The sequence below is a fragment of the Symphodus melops genome (genome assembly GCF_947650265.1).
Source record: "Symphodus melops genome assembly, chromosome: 9".
Taxonomy (NCBI): Eukaryota; Metazoa; Chordata; class Actinopteri; order Labriformes; family Labridae; genus Symphodus; species Symphodus melops.
This window is the reverse complement of record NC_136699.1, coordinates 4,784,260-4,798,556: the sequence shown is the minus strand read 5'-3', so window position 1 is coordinate 4,798,556 and position 14,297 is coordinate 4,784,260. Positions and strand designations below refer to the sequence as shown.

The 14,297-nt window shown below is 41.3% G+C and overlaps 1 protein-coding gene across 3 annotated transcripts in view; it reads right to left on the bottom strand.

The window, feature by feature from the left end:
• The window catches only part of ppargc1b (peroxisome proliferator-activated receptor gamma, coactivator 1 beta), a 93,434-nt gene that overhangs the window by 22,712 nt on the left and 56,425 nt on the right, over nt 1-14,297 (bottom strand). For 2 of the 3 annotated variants that reach the window (XM_079352341.1, XM_079352342.1), the window contains exons 2-3: nt 5,871-6,056; nt 1,329-1,529 (exon numbers count right to left, since the gene is read on the bottom strand). In XM_079352341.1, the coding sequence (XP_079208467.1) occupies nt 1,329-1,529; nt 5,871-6,056 (387 nt within the window). Of the gene's footprint in view, nt 1-1,328; nt 1,530-5,870; nt 6,057-8,139; nt 8,269-14,297 lie in introns of those variants that run through there. The other variant, XM_079352343.1, reaches the window with a different exon arrangement.

Here is a 14,297-nt window from a genome sequence, read left to right as displayed (position 1 = left end):
GTAGACTCCCACTAAATCTGAGGTCACAAGAAAACCCTGCAAGCAGTTCTTTTGCTGTGAAATTTAAGTCAAATTAAAGACGCTGGCTGGATTCATCTTGACAAGTGCAATAAGGCCGCATTACAGCCGTAATCATAAGTCGTTTGTTACACTGAAACAACTTCCTGCTTCAATTAAGCTCCGGAGCGGGCGCAGACCTGCATTCTACTGACAGCCTGCCGAGTAAACCAGGGGAAAGTAGGGCACGATATTCACTGTAAAGTGCTACAGCAATGTGTTGTCCTGTTTGATTAGATGGAGGTTAAAGTTTTATGGTGGGACAAGGTTCAGGTGCAGGCAGGGGCTGATAATGGGGGACTGTGAGGAGAGAAAAACATGTTTTGTTCTTGGAAGTCCAGTTCAGGGAATGTTGGAGGGGCCTATAGAAACAGAAAGCGAGACAGAGGCATCCAGCAGCACTGTGTGAAAAGAGGCAGGAGGGGGGCACATGGTTCACAACAAGCAATGTACACTGGAGCACGTGCTCTAAAAAAGCCTTTTACGGTAAACAACACATGCTTAATCTGGTTTTCTAATTCTTTAGTGAATGAATATTTGTGCTTTTCTTCTATAGATAGACATAAAGGATGAGCTCTTTTGGGCCTTGTCCCTGTTAGTTATATCTTTTTCAATATGAACTTTTTTAACCCCAAAAAACACAGTTAAACCACTCATCGCTGAAAAACAGATTCGATTTCTAGACCAGCTCTTTTAAAAAATATCTGTGTGTTCTCAGTATGCTGGATATTAACCTCTTGTCTATCACACACAGACACACACACACACCCCGCACACGAACACGAGACGGGACTGGAAGAAAGGTCGCTGTGTGCCTCGGCGCCCCTCTGTTTTCCTGGAGTTAAAGGCAGACTTTGAACATTGCGGGGCCAACAGGGGGAACATCAAGGTTAGCAAACGCGACACACATTACCACGGAGAAAGAGGGAGGGAGGGAGGGCATGGGAAAAGAGAGGCACAGATTGGCAGGGGTGAGAGTCAGCTGAGAGGGAGAGGCTGGTATGAAACACTCCACTTGAACAGGCGCTGGTTTTTGAACTATGAGACACTTTGTGTTTCAAAGAGCATCGAAAAGGACTCATGGGGTGTTGCGGGTGAAGATCAAGTTCTTAAACGACGGTAAATGCTCAGATATTTGTTGTCAAAGTGATGCAAGGGACTCTTTTGGGGAGATGGGATCAGAGGTCGCTGCACTGAATGTTTTCTCAATAACAATGTCCAGCAGGAGAGAAAAACTGGCCCATTCAAATAAAGCACACAGGTGTTCTTACTAGAGATGGGTCCTCTGTCTCGGCCCCGAGGGTCTGGCTGAATTCCTCGGCGTTGAGCGGAAGGCCGTCTTCTTCTTCATCCTCCTGGTCAGGCTCCTCCCCCAGGGCAGGAAAGACGGAGAGCCCGCCCACTTCTGCATCGACCATGCCATCTAAACTGTCGGTCAGAGCGGCCAGCAGAGCCGCATTCTCCTCTTCTATCTGAATGAGTCAAACAAAGTGAGAAACCTTGTGAGGAAGGAAACAGATGCAGAGCTCAGCACATTTCTGAAGTTGTTTTTGAAAACTTTTGACCACAGGGCTGACAGAAAGGCGAAGTCCTGAAAAGGGCCCAACTATGAGGAAAAACCCCATGTCAAGGTCAAGAATTAATTTTCCATTTTAATTTCCAATTATTTTCTGACTAATGAGCTTTTGGAGAATCCAATCATTCTTTTTCTGCCTTGTCAACCTCTATTTTAATAACTTATTTCCTACTCCACCAAGAATCCGACAACTCTTCAGCCAAGCTCTCAGATATGTTTCATATCAGAGGGAATAAAGCTGACAATCACTCCACCTAAAGGCATACAGACCAATATGACTATGACTGCTCCTTGTTTAATTATTGAATATCTGAGCGGCACGTTAATGACTCCATGTATGTCTTGTTTTGTGCCATCCATGTTTAAGTTATGCAAATGGATTTTTTCCCAAAATGACAACTACTCCAACTTCATACTTCTGCTCACTCAAAAAAAACAGGACTTTGATGGTGAACAAACGGGTATGAAGAAAGTTCAGTGTTCTGTCCCGCATGGCAATCCACAGAAATAGAGGCAACAAAGTGCATTGGGAAATAACCAACCTCTGACACATCTTGGCACGTGGGCTTCATTTACTGTCTGTTTGGAAATAATTGTTCTAAAGTTTGAAGTCACTGATGTATCACTGTTGAATTCCCTGTCCTCTTAACTTCCTCCCTCCAGGCACAGCTGTCAGTTTATCTACAGTCCTTTCTCACCTCGTTTCAACCTAGTATAACATTCACTTCAGTGAAGAGAACAACACTTAGGTTTGCATGATTACAAAGCTTTTTCACCCAAAGTACTGACCAGTGGGCTCAACTGCAGTAGCTTCAGTTTTGGTTTGGTTCACACTAATGTCGTTTCACAGGATACATATCTGTGATTTCAGTCCCAAATATGAGCATGTCCATCCTTCAACCCCTCCTGTGACATGCACACCTTTTTTTTTTTTTTCTCAGTGATGGAGCTGCCATCTTGCTGAGAGCGAGAGTCTGCTGGAGAGGTGATAGCACAGCTGGCCTACGGGAAGCCACAGAGCTCCATTCATCTGCCTCTCTATCTGTTCCTCGCTGCCAAACTATTTATTTTTAAATGTATTGTCTCCCTCAGAAGCTTGCTGCTTTTTTCCTCTTCACAGGGCGCCACAAAACACTTTTTAATTCTCTGCAGGAGGTCAAAAACACAGCAAGTAAGCAGCATCAAAGTTAAAACTCAGCAGGGTTATCAGTGACCATTTATAACTGTTATTACAGTTTTCTCTGGTTTATTAAAGCATCTTTTTACTAATTAAATCCCTTTTCATTATTGTCATTAACTTCTATACAATGTTTGAACCTAGTGTATCATAAATTTATATTAAAATGATCAATTAGATATCAGAGTTCTCTCCATATGTGTGGATCTCCATGACATATTTTTCTCCATCTGTCTCTGGATATATCAATCAATAAGACTTTCTCTACATTCTTAGTATTTGTTTACATTTAAAAGGAACCTGATAATGCTTACGAACTTAGAAGGACATTCATTTGGTCTTCAGGATATTAATTAGGTTCCAAAGTGAGAAGAAAGAAAAAGAGAAACAGCTGCCGAGAGTAAAATAAAGTCAACTCAATGACAGCTAGAAGGCAGTATAATGTAAAGTCATTTGCATATAAAACGTTCTAAGTATTGCTAAAGTAATAATATAGAATTAGCCCAACCTTTCTTATCTATTCCTTTCCCTATCGACACACTCCCAAGGTTAAATGAAGCCGCACCACACACAAAGACAAGTCAATCCGGCTCAACATGGGATTAGATTCCTATACACTTCTGTAAATAAAGTGTTGTATTGACAGACAGCAAAGAGACAGTGACACCAGGGGCTTCATCTGTCTACTTATCACTCTATTCATTACTGTGTGTTTATAACCAAACACCATCTGACAGTCTGCTCTGCTGTATTAGTCTGATCAATACAATATTGGCAAAAATATAATATGCCCAGGGGGTTGGTGGATTACAGTAGAGCTATGGAAAGCTGAGAGGAATATCTGTTTATCTTCTCTGGGCCACAAAAAGAGAGAACATGAGAGACGCTCAGAATGAAATCAAAACATGCAGAGGAAAGGCATGGATCAAGTGTGGGGAAAAAAAAAAAGAATAAAGGCAGAAATATATTTGTATGAAAAAAACAAAGATGAATGAAAATGCTTTGTGCAGGAAAAGATCATTTATGGAAAGCAAGTGAAAAGTAAATAAATCTGGGTATAAAAAGTATAGACCCAAAACAGTTAGAGACAAGATAACAGCCAATCAGAACAATCAAAAAGTTTAAAAGGAAGGAAAACGATCGAGAGGTTTCGATAGATGTCTTGTCATCTTTTTGTCAAGTCGTTGAATTTTACTCATAAAGATTTCACTGTCAATACCAATATCTATTTGTGTTAATGTTGCGCTTCTGCTGAGTCTCTTCTCATATTTGAACAGTGTCATAAAGTTTTAAGTCGACAACGGGAAGACAAACAGTCACTCAGGCGTCAGCTAATGGTAATCGAAACAAGAATATAAATCAAGAGAGTACAGACAGAGACTGTCTGTGTTTACCTCACCTGCATTCCCATCATGCCTTGCCTGTCTTCATTTCACCAATACTCTGTGGTGCATCCTGTCGTCAAAGCAATTTCCACCAGCAGAGAAACATTACACAGCCAATGAGCTGGACTCAAATGCTACTTAATCTCTTTGTTGTCGTGATTTTTTTTTTATTTTCGAGATGCACTCAACGTAGCCTCCATAATGGGAGCACGAGACATCGCTGTGGTTGGAAACCTATAGACAATCAATGATCCAGGGTTTGGTTCACAGATGGAGCAAAACAAGAAGGGTATTTCCTGAATTCACCGGGCAAGGGCGATTGATACCAGAGCCAGAGGGCTTTGGTTGTAACGATTCTATCTAATGGACTGCATTCACCATCATGTTACATGCAGCGTAGCAGAGAAATACTTTCTTTAGCAGTCTCCTCGAAGACATACTACTCTACTAGAGGGCAACAATTTATTAAAAGGTCTGCAATTAAGACTTTGCCTTCCAAGTAGAGGAACCAAATCAATAAAACAATGTATTTACAGAAATGTACTTCACTCAAAAGCATAAGTCCTTCTTTTTAATGATTTTACTCTAGATATATTTGAATCATAAACAGTTGTGTGCTTCTTTGTCTCAGTGAAAAGCCTCTACAAACTTTATCAGAGCTACAACGTATTCTTCAGCTTGATTCTTGCCCTGGATATCAAGCTCCCATTATTACACAACCATATTTGAAATAGCAGCAGATATGTTGGTAATCGTGCTGTTAAAATCAATATGGGTCTTCGGACACAGAATTATCAACTCATGTTGGGAAAGAACTTTACACAACAGTTATTTCTAAGAAACAGTTACAAAAATTGACACCTTTATTTCCCCACATTTGTCTTTTAGGGACTCTGCAATTTTTTTGTTTTAGAAGCATAAAATTATTAGTTTTATCTGAGCTCAATAAATAATTAGCGGATCAGTTGCCGATGGTGCTCTTTTTTGAAACTGGGAACAAAAATTCTCCTAGATTTCATGTTTTCTGTAAACAAAAGTTTACATTGAAACACCCAAGGTCACCCCAAACCTTCACCTAAACCCCAGGCCGAGATTGAAGCAGAGTAATCAGGTTGCACTAGAGGCCGGTGTCTCACTCTTAATCATTTTTACTGTTTGAACGTATACATAAAAAAAAAAAAATGGAACTTGCCAAATACAGCTCTTCTCGATTCTGCATTGTCGCGTACACGGTTAGCTTCCAGTTAAAGTGCGGCTTCAGCATGCCAACTTTGCGGATTAACTTTAAACCTAAAGCAATCTGGATTTAAATAGATTGATAAAGAAGCTTCCTCTCTTAAGAAAGGGCTTGTTTGTGCCTTTAACTTCGTACTTGTAACATCTTTGCAATCATTTTAAGTCTATGTAATCAATCTTCCTCAACACAAACTTCTGTCTGTGTCTCTGAAACAACAATGTACTTTGTTGATATGAAATCAAAGTAAGAGTTTTATCATTTTATTTTGGTTATTTCTTGGCAACCCACTGCTAAGCAATTAGACAGTATGAAGGCCAACGTCCACAGGTGCTTCAACATAAAACCACTGTAGTAATGACTGAACTTGGAGGTCAATAAGGCTTCTGACACAAAACACACAGGCCCTAACTGAAGTGTATTTTGGTGAAGAAGCCTCACCTCAAAGAGTTCATCTGCTGTACTATAGTGGATGGAGGCGGGCGAAGCATCTGCTGGCTGATCATTGCACCACTGTAGCTCGCTGAGACAGTTGACACTGTCGAAGTCACTGGTGTCCAGCTGGGAGAGGTCGATGTCCGGGAAGTCAGTGTCCAATCGGTCCGAACACACCTCCTCCTCCCCATACTGAAGATGGAAAAAGAGAGAGAGAGGAAACGAAAGGTCAGGTTAGTCAAACATTGAGATTAAAGGAAATTCCCTCAGTGGTTTGTCTTTTTTTGTGCAGGAGTCACTTTGTGAAACATGAACTCTAAAACACTGGAGGTGCTGATCACAGCTGGAAAGATCTTCAGTGAGAAATGATGCATGCGTCACTCATGTCTGCTTCTCTGCTCTGGAGAAGGAGAATCACAAAGGAAGTGATGTTTTCTCTGCTCTCTGAAACACTAGCTACCAAACATAGGAAATCATTCTCATCTGTCTAAGACGCTGCCAGGATTCATGTTTCATGATGTTCAGTACTTTCATTGTTAAAATTAAGGGTTCGATCCCATTGGGCAAACCTTCCTAAAATATGTATGCAGCTGAAGCATCAGGAGGTACTTTGGATAAAAGCCTCCATCATCTGGCATATAGTGTATATTATTACACTGTTCACTGTCAGAATCACAAGGAGCTCCCTTGAACAGCCTCTCATCTCTCAACAGCTTCTCATTATAGATAATGAGACTTTCATGTTAGAGGAGGTTCGACACTGAAACCAATAGAGGCATCTGCACCGACACAGTGTGGGATTAGACGGGAGACGTGTCATGTACACCAGCAGGACCTATCTGGAATCATCTTCATGCATTTATCCTGCTCTTCTCCCTGCGGCTCACAAAGATGTGCAACCGTGACTCTAAGAGGTCTTCAGGTGATTAGTTCCCCTTCGCTGGTTGACGGTGTGTTAATCAGTGAAATGAGCCGCTCCGTTTAGTCTAGTTAATCTGTGGACTTGTTTTCTGTGCTTTGGACCTTCAGGAAAACCTCTGAAGTCACGTGAACTACAAACAGCTTTTTAATTTGCTCAGTGCAATTATTTCAGGGCACTTCAATGTTATAGAGTGTTTTTGGAGATGCTTCCAATCGATCATAGATTCATCAATAAAATAAGTAAGCATACATTTAGTTAATGGACCTCTACAAAGCTCACTAAACAGATTATCTTTGTGAGGCCCCTAATGAACCCAAAACCAGTGCATCACTCAACAATTATTTAACACCTAAACTAAAATTATTTTGTTATGTTCTGTTATTTAAGAGTCTTTTGGGAAACACTTTAAATTCAATTCTTTTACACCTAAAACTCCATAAAAGAACCAAGATTGAGCATCAAAAAAGCTGTATCAGCTCAAGTGCTCAAAAACTAAAATGAAACCCAGAATCTTCACAAACAGAGGAACCGTTAGCTGTTTGACTAACACTATGTCTCTGTCAGAAGTTAACCGCCACGTGGTCTGCAGTCACAGCACATGGCAGAGACTCATACAGATTCAACGAGCCACGTCACAGAGAGACAAAGAAAAAAAAAAAGAAAAGGAGGAAGTGTGTGGACGTGACTCAGTGTAAAGGGAAGTGAGTGGAGTCTCTTGGGGAGATGACTGAGCTAAGGGGGAAGGAGGAGAGAAAGGCAGGATCGGGAGAAAAAAGGAGCAAGATGATGAAAGAAAATGGCCAAACAGGATCTTTGACAACCACTGGGGACTTGATTCCACAGAGGAGCAAGAGCAAGCTCTGTCGCTGATAAGGCTGAACATTTATCGTTTTTCTGATCAAAATCGCGATTTCAAAAAACGCGATCACGTGATCGCAAAAGCCGCGCTTTTTGGCAGTGCTTCTCCCGACTGACCCAGAAGCCGTTGTGTCAATTTACACACGCGCCTTCAATTCTGCCCATGTGTGCGCGCGTGACTTCTTTAGCCTGATACACAGCTCGACAGATAGCTAACAGTTTTCCTCCAACAAAGACGCTGGCGTTTCTTTGTCCAGTCTTTAATAAAGGAAGCACTGTAAAACTAAACAGACATCAAGACATAAGTTATTCATCTCATACTATGCTAAAAAAACGAAAAGTCCGCTAGCTTGATGCTAACGTCTATGAGAATTTGAATAGGAATGCTAGCGGTTAGCATCGTGAAATTTGTCGATTGTTATTATCTCACGTTGTAACCTTATTAAACATTCTCAAGAGATACCATGCAAGACCTGAACATGAAATGACACTCACAGGCAAATGTTTCGGCCATGTGGCTTGAAGAAAACTTAGAGACATCGTTAGCTTCTCTTGCTGTACAACTTCTGTGAACTAAGTCACCTACGGCAACCCCAAAGGCACAAAATACATCAACACTTCTGACCAGATTTCTGTCAAACTGACACTATAAACAAGAACATCACACCGTCTGTTTCTTCTTAATAAATACATTTAAAATTAATTCTTAACTGTAGTTTTCATTCTATTAATTTAGAGTTCTGGCATTTCAAGTTTTAACTGGTATGATGTCATTTCCTGTCATGTTTGTAAATGTTACTGTACATTGAGAACATTGCACAAGCTTGATTTGAGGAAAATCGTGATAAAAATTGAAATCGCAATTTCTGCCAGAAAAATCGCAATCGCAAAATAGCAAATCGTTCAGCCTTAGTCGCTAATTCGCCTATGAACCCACATACACACAAACTTCCTTTTCCATTCATCTCACTGGGCGAGCAGGCCCGGTCGACGAGTTCCTCCAGTTGCAAACTGAATCCAACAGATGGTTTTTATTCACCATCAGGTTTCCTTCCTTATCTCATCTCCAGCTCACTGCCTGAGCTGCACGTTGCCTGGTGTTGATATTTCATGACAATCTTACCACCTCACTTTCCACCACTACCAAATTACAGTAAATAAATACATCAGTCCTGCACTTTACCCTCATTCAGTTAATCAGATATCCTGATGCATCATCCTTTGATTGTGTTGCAAAATATCAACGCTGCATCGTGTCATTCTTCTGGGCCATGTTTTGCACATCATATTATGAGTTACCGTGCAATTTCACCCCTACGTAACAAAATGAATGCAACATAATGGTAACGTTTGAACTGTCAGCATTTGATCGGCATGAACAGCCGTGATTGGACGTCTTTGTTCAGTCTGTCTGGACATACCGGTAATTTTCCAAGTGTCTGGGCTACATTTGATGAGAAATGATTAACTGACTCAAGAGGGTCCTTGACCATAATGAAAACAGCAGGGTTCACTTTAATCACAACAGACTAATCTCCATATTTTTCAAAATGTTCCAATCAATTTCAGATCAGCAGCAGCAGCAGCAGCTCGACAAAGCTCAAAACTATGAACTCTTAGACTCCAGAGAATCTGGATATACAGGAGAACAGTGACAGCCGATTCGAGGAATCTAAATCAAATCATTTAACGAATGTAAAGAACTAAAAGACATTTTAACACATTGTGATGGTTCTTCTCTATTCTCATCTTCACCCATTCTTTGTCATTTCTAATCATCACTATTTCCCACCAGCAGTTTACAGAAAGCTTACACTTCCCACAAACTTATACATAAACAAGTATCTGACGAATTAACAATTAATAATTATTGCTTTCAAACAGCAGTGTATCATCACATCATGAGTCAATCCCGTCAATGAAATTCATCCACTTCTTGCTTCAGTAATTTGTGCTGTGTATATTTTTTATTTTATTTTGAAAGTACTTCTAACGCTTTTAATTCCTGCTTATTTTGCACTTTGATTCGACAAAATCGTATAAGATTGGAAGAAATGCTTTATTTCGGTTTTGTTCTGATGCTTTATGCAACTTTATTAGTGAAAAGAATTTATTTTGGGCCTGTGCCAAACCTTCTCCCCATCCTCTTCTGCTCCACACACTCCTCTATGCACATGTACTGTACACATATACACACACAAACAAACAAAATACACACACTCCACTTCTCCTCAGCCACAAAACCAGATCCAGCTTTTCTATAAATCACTATTATATCATGTTGCATTTATGATCACTTGTATGGATTTGATCCACGACCTCAGACAGGCACATACTTCTCCTGAGTGTGTGTGTGTGTGTGTGTGTGTGTGTGTGTGCGTGTGTTTATTTGGGTCAAGGAATTGATAACATGTGCTGATATCATTTATGGTTTCATAAATTACACAGAGGAATTACACAGTAGAGTGGAGCCGACACGATGAAAGAGCCAATCAGCAAAGTGAGGAGAAGGAGAGCGAGAATGGTGTGATGGAGGGAGAGGATTGTAAAAAGGAGAAGAAGGAGAAGAAAGGGGGAGGAGAGAGCACGAAGGAGGTAAAAGGTGAGGAGGGGAAAGGAAAGATGAAGTGGGTGAGAGGGAGAAAAAAAGAGATGTGGGTCAGCAGAGGGGGAGGATAAAAGAGATAAAATATAGGAGGAGCAGGGGGGAGGGCAGTCGTGACTTGATCGAGAAACAGAAGGAGAAGAAGGGATGGAAGGAGGAGACGAAAGACGAGAGGGGAGAGGAGAGGATGTCCTCTATAAGACCCTCCCACTGCTTCCTCTCCCTCTGGTTGCTGATGCAGGTGTGTGTTTTCACCTATGTGTGTGTTAGCTTGTGTGTTACTTAGCATGCAGCTCACATCCCTCTCACGTGCGCCTGACTCATCCCTCCTCCGCTCGTTAGCTTGACGCATCCCTCCTCTCCCCTCTTGCAGCTCATCCTCTTTTTCTCCATCACTTGCTTCACTCTTCCTCCTTGACCTCTCTCTCTCTCTCTCTCTCTCTCTCTTCACCTGTCATATTTCCCTTCACTCAGCATCCTTCACGCTGTCTCCAATGTTTATCTTTTCTCTCCTTTTCTGCACATCATCGTTCTTTCTGCATCATTCCTGTCCTTCTTCTTCAGTCTACTCTTCTTCACCTCCTCTCCATCCATCCATCTATTTCCTCTTCTACCACCAAAACCATTCATTTTATTTTCTAAATGTCCTTTGACCTCTCTCTTCCCCTGTTGGTTTCTTCACCTAGTGTACCCCAATCTCCTATTCTTTTTTATTTTAACCTTGCCTTTCTTTTTCCATTTCTTCAACCATTGATTTTTCCTTTGCATCCTTATCCCCTTGTTTTTTTTTTCTTCTCCTTTTACATTTTCTTGTTTCAAAACTTCTTCTTCCCTGGAGTTTGTCCAGCCATCACGTCTTTTGCTGGCCCTCCATGTCCTTTCAGCTTTCCTTTCTCCACCCTTTCCTTCTCTAACCTCTGTTTTCTGTTTCTGCTCTTCTTCATCTTCTCTCCTTCTCTATACCTCCTCCTCATAAACTCAAAGGACAGGCTGATTGATTTCATTGTTTCCACTGGGCCTCTCTCTCTCTCTTCAGTCATCTCTCCTTCTCTCCATTTCAGACGTCAATCAATAAAAACATCCTTGGGCACGACACAAACATTACCAAACACGTACAGCAAATCACGTGTGCACATGTTGCAGCAGGAAACAGGTCCAGAGGAAGTTAAGCTGAGAATGAAAAGCACACACGGTGTTCAATCATGCAATGTCTTTCGCTTTACATTCACACACCCATGCAGCGATTCTCTGCCTCCCGTGACACTCTGCTGCTGCTGGTGTGTCTCCCTCACCTCAGCCTATGTCACGTGCTAACACACGCACAAACATCCTGCAGCGCGCGTACATGAATGAGAATAGTAACACGTATGAGACTTTCTTTTTGAACGTCCTCTCTGCAGCAGCAGCAGCAGCAGCAGAAGCAGAAGGCGATAGGCGGCCGTGCTCTCGCCGCAGCGCTGACTCTGAATAATGATGAAGCCCCTGACAGCTCCACAACATGACTCACACACGCCAGGAGGAGGAAGAAGGCCACCGAGCAGCTCAGCAACAAGGGGCTAATTCACCGCTCACATCTTATTCCCTATATTCCTCTAGCAGCTCTGCGCTGTGCATAATCACTAAACATTAGGTTACATGTACTGTGTCTGGATAGAGAGACCCTCTTAACCCAAACATGCTCAAACGACCGACTGCTCATAAGGCTGCAGAGATTAGAAAGAGACAGAAGTAATGCAGTGGAAATCTTGAGGTTCTCAGCTTCAAAATCAAAACACGGCTCCACTGTAAACCTTCTGTAGCTACTGACTACAGCTGCCATCCTCCACCAGGAGAGAGACAGTGACACACTTTATAATTTCTACTCAGACATATCTACCTGTGCCAAATTAGTGTTCCTCTCATTTCTGTATCTTGGCTTCCTTTTCTCCTTTCTGTGATTTAGGCAAACTCAGCCCTGCATCTTTAAGCACGTCTCAGACCCTAAAATCATCTATAGCCTCGAGTGAGGACGCAAAGGAGAGATGAGAAATGAGAAGAGGCTCCCTGCTATCATTTGATTCTGGTGAGAAAAGTTTCTTTGTGCAGTTCGGGAAAAAAAGCCGATAAAGCTTTGCCGTTCATCTGCTCTCTCAGAGGAGTAGCGCCCTACTGCACTGGGTCACGCACAGTTCACAGCACGATCATCCCAGTAAGGCAGAGAAACAGCCTGGAAGGGTGAGAAAAACGAGCATGTTTGAGTCCAAAAAATAAAAAAATTAAAATCTGTGAGTGAAAAAGAAGCTCACTCTGAGAACATCTTCTTCTGAGGTGGCCTTAAGCTAAAAAAAAAACAAAAAAACAAAAAAAACAGAGAAGTCTAGGGAATATATTTAAATCAGGGTTTTTGATGAAAAACATCAACGTGCTCAGTCATCCTTCCCTGGGAAAAAAAATAAAAATGTTTACGCTATATAAAATGGAAATAAAGAGGGGAAGATGTGGCCTTTTCTTCCCTGTTTTTTCTTAATAGCATCGACATGACACAATAGCATTTCAGCAGCGAACACATCACTCACTGTGCCTCTGTTTGAATCTTTAACGGCTTAAATGGAGCATTAGAATGAGCAAATTAAGCAAATGAGCGTGAAATTAATGTAAAATACAGACACTCTTGAAGTTATTTATAGTTCTTGAAAAATTGCATTAAGTTCACACGGAGTTCACGAGGTCTTATAAACAGAGGCATACAGCATGTGTGTGAACTGTCACAACAGACGAACACACTGTCTATCCACAACATCATCTGCATTTTGTGCTGATGTGGACGCATCACTTCCTGCTGGCATTTGACTGTTTCAAACCTATATAATCTTCCAGCTACCTTGTGCTTGTAAAGGGCATCACAGTGCAATAATAGTGCTAATGGGGTGTAAAAAGGAAAAAAAAAAAGTGTGGTGACTTCCATTTGTGGTTAATCTCTGCCTTAGTAACAACAGTGAAAAACCTACTGGCCCGTTCAGTCATAAAAAAGCCTGCTGGGACAATCGCGCATTAAAAACCTGCGCTATTTATAGCCGTCCTGCACGTGGGAGAGCTATCTGGGCTAAAACAGGCGAGTGGATATGGAAAGGCCAGCGAGACTCTAGTAGCATGTGGATGTGCTGGACTGCATCCTTCACTTCCATCTTTAAACACACGCAAACTTCACACACGCACACGCACGCACTCATGACACATTCTTTCAAGGGTTATCTCCTGTTTGAGTTCTCACCATGGTGCTGAGGTAAAGCTCTGTGTCTTTCCACTGGTTTTAATCTATGAATAGCATATTGGGATTTTAGTTACACAAGCACTTCTGAGAGGCCATAATTATCTCAACGTTTAAGACGTCCGGGGGCCGAGTTTAAAAAGACACTAAAGGCTAAAAATATGAAGCTCAGAAACCTCAACAAACACTTCACTGCGTCTTACATACAAGCTAGTTAGATTTACATTCAGGTTCAACCTATCAATTAGCCAATTACCAAACGGAAAGAGCTATGATAAAGCAGCACACAAAACGCTTAAAAAAATTTAATAATAAGTGCATCATTTAATAGAACACTGGGATACAAGCGCAATCTGACATCATTGGAAAATCAACTTTTAAAATCTTAATTTCTGCTTAGGTACAAGTGTTAATGATCCTTTTTGATTCATTCTCAGCACCGTCTGCAGAATATGTCTTTAATATTTAGCATGTGTGAGCCACCGTATCTATTTTTTTCATGTTCCCATTGTGGAAAATGTGTGTCACTGTAATGTTCCAGTGACTTGAGTATGCAGGGACACTTCACTTTAACCAGACTACACACAGGGGTAGCCACAGACTGCAGGGCTCTTTGTTAAATGCCACAGGTGCTTTATTCTGCAATTCCAATTGTGCATTACACTGTCAATCAATTGTTTATTGAAAAAACGTCTGCTTCTGTTTTAATTAGTGCCTTTTTAATGAGACCAATGTACTGGCATCCCAGGGGACTCAGTCAAAGCAATTCCAATGGACAAATGGAAATATTTATCCAGTTCT